Raw genomic sequence first — 5237 nt, 5'->3', positions numbered from 1 at the left:
ACAGAATCTACCGCGTCCAACCAAACACACAGAATCTACCGTGTGGGTGTGGGCTCGTTTGGCTGTGTGCGAGGTCACTGTCGCTCCTTCTGCTGGCGGTGATGCTAGAGGCTGGAGCAGAGCAGGACTGACCCCGATGGTTCTGCACCGACTAGCCGGCCGAACTCGATGCTAGCTGACTTTGGAGTTTGGAGCTTGGACGACGCGCGCGCACGAACGGCTGATGCGGGATGCGGCCGGGTTGGGTTGGGTTGCCCCTTGGGCGAGACGAAAAAGGGCGGCCTGTCGGTCGACGGTCGGTGCCGCCGTGCCGGCGAGCTGCAGCGCAAACGCGGCGAAGGCCCGTCGTCGGTCTGCGGCAGCGTCTTTTAATTTCTGACGATCGACGTGATCCCACCCCTGACCTATCTACCGATCTCCTCTGTTGTCTCCTCTTATTCCTTGCAGTACATGTGTATAGAGCTGTACAAGCGCGGAACGGACACACCGATCAGCCATGTTCATGTTGAGCACAGTGTGGATCAATTTAAGCTTTGCGACCTCTATAGCTGCTGACAACCATCCATGCGTACGCCGCCCTCCTGAATCGAATTAAGCACTGTGGACAGCGCGCTGTTGTGTGCCATACACGGACGTGTACAAGAAAGCGATTAGTGCCGTGCCGTGCCGTGGAGTATCTGTCATGGTGTCTTTTGGTGTTCACGGTCGACACAGCCCCTTCCAAAAGTGAACCATCCTTTCGAAAAGCGCCCATACAAAATCTAAATAAAGAAAGCGAGCCCTTCCGCAAGCTCTAATGCCATACTTAGCTTTGCTTTGCACGATGATGAATTGATGATTAGCAAAGAAAGCTAGTAATCCAAAAGGCCGCGCATCCAGACCCCAAACTCGAAAGGGACGAGTCATAAAAGAGAAACTAGAAAAAAAAATCAAGAAAAGGAGATGAGGCGAGTCTCCGGTCAGCGGGAAGAAACCGTTACGGCACGGCCACGATCGACGACGCCAGCAGGGACGAACGGAAGCCACGAGAAGGCCGAGGCCGCCGCCGTTTTCCTACGACTTTCATCCATACTTCCGCCGCCGTTGTCAGAGAGGTCCTGTGGCCGCCGGGGGTCGACGACGTGGAAACAGGCTGGAGTCGCCACGCAAAGCGCCCGTGGTTTTTCCCCGGGTGCAGACGGATGGGCAGGCGGTTTACGGTTACTGCAGCAAGAGGCGCGACGGGGACAAGCTAGCTAGTGACAGCAGAGACGGGGCAGATCGTACGAGTCAGCTGCATATTGTAACACTGAACCTGTCCTGCAGGTCCATTCGACTCGGGAAAACTCGGAACAGCCCCCCCCTTTTTTTTCTACTTGTCCCGAAAATTGTAAAACAAAAAAGAGTTACGAACAACTTGGCCACATCGAAAGGAACAGGAGATGTTTCTGGTCCCTTGGAAATTCAATTTTGGCCGAGAGAGAGAGAGAGACTGAGGACGTTGGTCAGCACTCGAGTAGGTTGCTGTTAAATAACGCCGCAGGCAGGCGTTGCCATAACGGGAAATGCATTGGACGACACTCGCTGCCAGGCGGGCAGGCGGGCGGACGCTTGCATAGTTGCACTCATGCGCTGCATCTTGGTTGGGTGCATGCATCATGTACGTGCAGCGTAATAACAGAGACAAACGAAGAAGACGAGACAAGCGCCTGTACATTTCCCATTTCACCACCTTTATAGCAAGAACCAACTAACTGATGGGCCTGCAGCTACTATCTCTAACATGTGGGGGCCCTGCCTGTTAATGACCTTGCATGTACACACTAATCTCACTTCCCTTGTCAATTTTTTACGGCTTCACCTCTTCATATATGCTGACAAGTACAGTCTACACCTGTAGGACCGAAAGGAAGAGGATGAGCGAGCTGCCGGTGCAGAGGCTTCTCCTCCGGCCAGGCCTTTGCGGCCGCTGCATCTCACGCTGAATCCTGAAAGGCCGGTGTCTCTTTTCAGCTGGCGAACTGGTTCTGCAGCAGCTTGCCGGCGGAGCAGGTGCAGCTGATGCGGCCGTCGTTCAGCACCTGAAATGAACGAGAGATCACCATGAGCAAATCGAAAATTGAGCTTAATTAAGCTAACAAAGAATGTCCATGCCGATAGGAACACGGCTTCGATTGATCGTGATTCATCTAGGAGACTAGGAGTACGCATGTAGTTGGATAAGCCTTATCTAAGTTACCCCTGCCGTCGACCAGAGGGCAAATCTGCTTGATTGAAGCACCCTGATGGCTCAGGGCGACCCAGTGATCCAAGCGTGCATTCAAGTTACTATCAACAATCTTGGTTTGACAAGAACGGTTTCTGGCATATACCTTGACCTGCTTCTGAAGATCCTTGATGTAGTCCACGGCCAGATCCAACATGTCGGCAGTGTTGGTTTGCTGCATTCATCATGAACAAAGAACCAAATGCATAATAACTGGTCGTCAATTCATCTAGCACTGTTGTTTGTAGGCAAAAAGTCACGTTCACTGTTCCATCGATCTTTCTCGGGGTTTGGGACTTTGGGTTCGGTTTGGTTACCTTTTCCATGTTGGGCACGAGCTCCTGCAGCTTCCGTATCCGCTCGCTGATCTTCGTCCTCCTCACCTGACAACGACAACGACATGAATCTCTTTCCAAGCTTTTCTTTGTTTTTTGGGAAAACCAAGCGAGAACTCAAAGAGTTGCGGAGCCAGCTGGAATGCAGCTGGGCTGCCGCAGGGCACGCACCCTCTCGGCGATGCTGCGGGGGTGGGTGGCGCACCCGCGCTTGGCGCGGATCTTGCAGGGGACGGCGTCCTGGAACTGCAGGAACTTCTCGATCGCCGCCATCTCCGCCGACGCCGGCTTCCCGGTGCCGTTGCTGCCGCCGGGCACGCTGAGCTGCGGCGCCAGCGGCTGCCGCTGCCCGTTCTGCGGCGCGGGGCCGCCGGAGTCGCGGGGGCGCTTGGCGCCGGACGACGTCGGAGACGACTCGTCCGGCCAGGCGCCCATCGGGTACCCGCCTGGGATGCCGCTGTAGCTGCGCGGCGCGCCGTTGCTGCCGGCAGCCTCGGGGCTGCTGCCGCCGTCGAGCTCCTCGCTGCCCACCTCGGAGATCTGCGACATCACCGACCCCTGCCGGGACGAGAAGCTCAGCTGCCCCTTGAGCCGCGCGTCGCTGACGCCGTTCCTGAACCCGCCGGCGCCGGCCATGCCCGCCCGGAGCATGTTCCCGTACCCTGCGCGCCGCGGCGGCGCATTGATTGCTCACGATCAGTTCCGGAAACGGAAAGCTAGGCGCCTAGCTCATGATTGGAATGCTACTACTTCTGGAGAGACCAAGAAAATGTACGGGAAGAAGCAGAACTGCAGAAGCACCAATTACCGTTGTCCATGTTGAGATGGTTCAGGAAGCCGGCGGGGGAGCTGCTCTGGCGGAGCAGGCTGTTGCCGGCGCCCACGGTGGCGCCGGGCTCCGTGCAGCCGGAGCTGACGCTGCGATAGAGCCCCTCCATAGCGGCCATCTGCTGCTGCGACTGGTACATGAGCTGCTGCTGCTGCTGGGAGGCGGCCATGGACGCGGCGTCCTCCATGAAGTGGGCGGCCGCGACGGGGCGGGGAGGCTTGCAGTCCGGGATCTCGGGGTGGTGCCCGGCAAGAAAGCGGGCGAGGACGCTGTCCGCGGCCGCGTGGTCCGGGCCGTGCCCTGCCGCGCCGGGGAACTCCTGATCCCCGCACATCACCTCGCCGAGCAGCGTGCTCGGCGCCGACCTGTACCGCAGCAGGCCCGGGGAGCTCATCTGCGGCGGTGGCGGCGTCCTGGTCGGCTGCGGCTGGGCTGCTGGCAGGTTGAGGTCCTTGGGCACCGGCGAGCCGTACATCACCCACCCCGCCTCCCCAATTGCAATTAATCCCACCTCCTTCGCCTCTGTCTCTCCACCAGTACAATCCGCGTAACTCGGAGGAGCACGACGCAATCGTACTCACTGCGGCGGAGGGTGAATGGTGAAACCGATCGGGCGGGAGAAGGAAGAAGGGGGGAAGGGAAGCAGGGATCGGGGCGCGCGTCGTGGACGGTGTAGATAAGAGGAGTTAGCTAGCCGAGCTGAGCTGTTTGACTGGGGAGGCGTGTGGGTGTAGCAGTTTAACATGTGGGACTGTGGGAGTGAGAGCTCGGCGCTATTTATAACGGCGGGGAAGTTACCGGAAGAAAGCGAGGCGCGCCCTCGTGGCCGGGGCACTCGTCGTCGTCGACGCGGCCATGCGGGGAGGGGTACCTTTTGCGACGCTGCCATGGCCACCGCCGCGCACTGCTCTTTATTAATTTCTCTCTCAGTGCTCCTTTCCCTCAGCTGCGAGGGCTTATTAATTTCAGTGCTTACTGCGGATCTGTCTGTCTAAACTTCCATCTGCAGATAAGCTAAGCAGTCGTGGCGATAATGGAAATCTTTTCGGTTTGAGATTTCTTTTTCTCGCTGGGGCCACCGAAACGACTATATTTCATCAAAATGTAGTGAAGATGCTTTCGGGGAGTAATTTGACCAAATTTTGGACCTTTTGTTGAAATTCTTCTTTGAGTTTTTTTCCCTTTTTTTTTGGCAAAAACAATTCTGTAGTGGGGAAGAGGTATTGAGGTCCAACGCTACCCCAAGGCCCAAGCGGACATCCTGCGGCCCAGCCCGCTCCACACGACGACGTGGACCCTCCGCGGCCACAAGGCGCCGTGGGCCCCACGGAGACTATTAGAAAAAGAAATTGAAAAGAAGAAAAAAAAATCTCTGTTCACGAGGGCACGCACATGCGTGCGAGCGAGGGCGCGCGATCTGCCCTCGTGGAGCATCCGGGCGCAGCCTATCAGGTCCCTCTGTTGACTGACACCTGAAAAAAGATATGCTGCTGCTAAAATGTTTTTTTATGTGATGCGTAATGTTAAACTATATTGAAGTCATTGGCGCAGTGATAAGCTGTCCACCCGGTGTTTAATAACTGGGTTTGAGTTGCCAATGTTGATAAGACAGAGTTGCTGGGAAGTTTGAGCAGACGAACTTGACCAATGCGAGCAGGTAACGCGGCGGCTGAAAGATAGGGCAACCGAAGATCGTGCAACGCTGCAGAGAGGCCATCTGCACATCTCGAGTTGTTTATTTACTGCTGTTTACGCGAGCACGCGACAGATCGGTTAACTGGATCCATTTAGTACTCGAAAATTTTATAGATTATTTTGACTTTTCTAA

At 56.3% G+C, this 5237-nt stretch overlaps 1 protein-coding gene across 2 annotated transcripts; it reads right to left on the bottom strand.

The window, feature by feature from the left end:
* Positions 1-1672: 1672 nt before the first annotated feature.
* On the bottom strand, positions 1673-4310 carry LOC101759399 (transcription factor bHLH130). Of its 2 annotated transcripts, XM_004957122.2 has the most exons (5): positions 3389-3884; positions 2752-3242; positions 2563-2628; positions 2352-2420; positions 1673-2060 (listed from the first exon to the last, which is right to left on the bottom strand). In XM_004957122.2, the coding sequence occupies exons 1-5, from the start codon at positions 3882-3884 to the stop codon at positions 1989-1991; spliced, it is 1194 nt and encodes a 397-aa protein (XP_004957179.1). In that variant the 3' UTR covers positions 1673-1988. The 2 variants fall into 2 exon arrangements, with proteins under 2 accessions (XP_004957179.1, XP_004957178.1); XM_004957121.4 differs by having other exon boundaries at positions 2352-2628; positions 3389-4310.
* Positions 4311-5237: the final 927 nt, after the last annotated feature.

The sequence above is a fragment of the Setaria italica genome, chromosome II, assembly GCF_000263155.2.
Source record: "Setaria italica strain Yugu1 chromosome II, Setaria_italica_v2.0, whole genome shotgun sequence".
NCBI lineage: Eukaryota > Viridiplantae > Streptophyta > Magnoliopsida > Poales > Poaceae > Setaria > Setaria italica.
The sequence above is the reverse complement of the archived record's forward strand: the minus strand, read 5'-3'. Positions and strand labels throughout refer to the sequence as shown.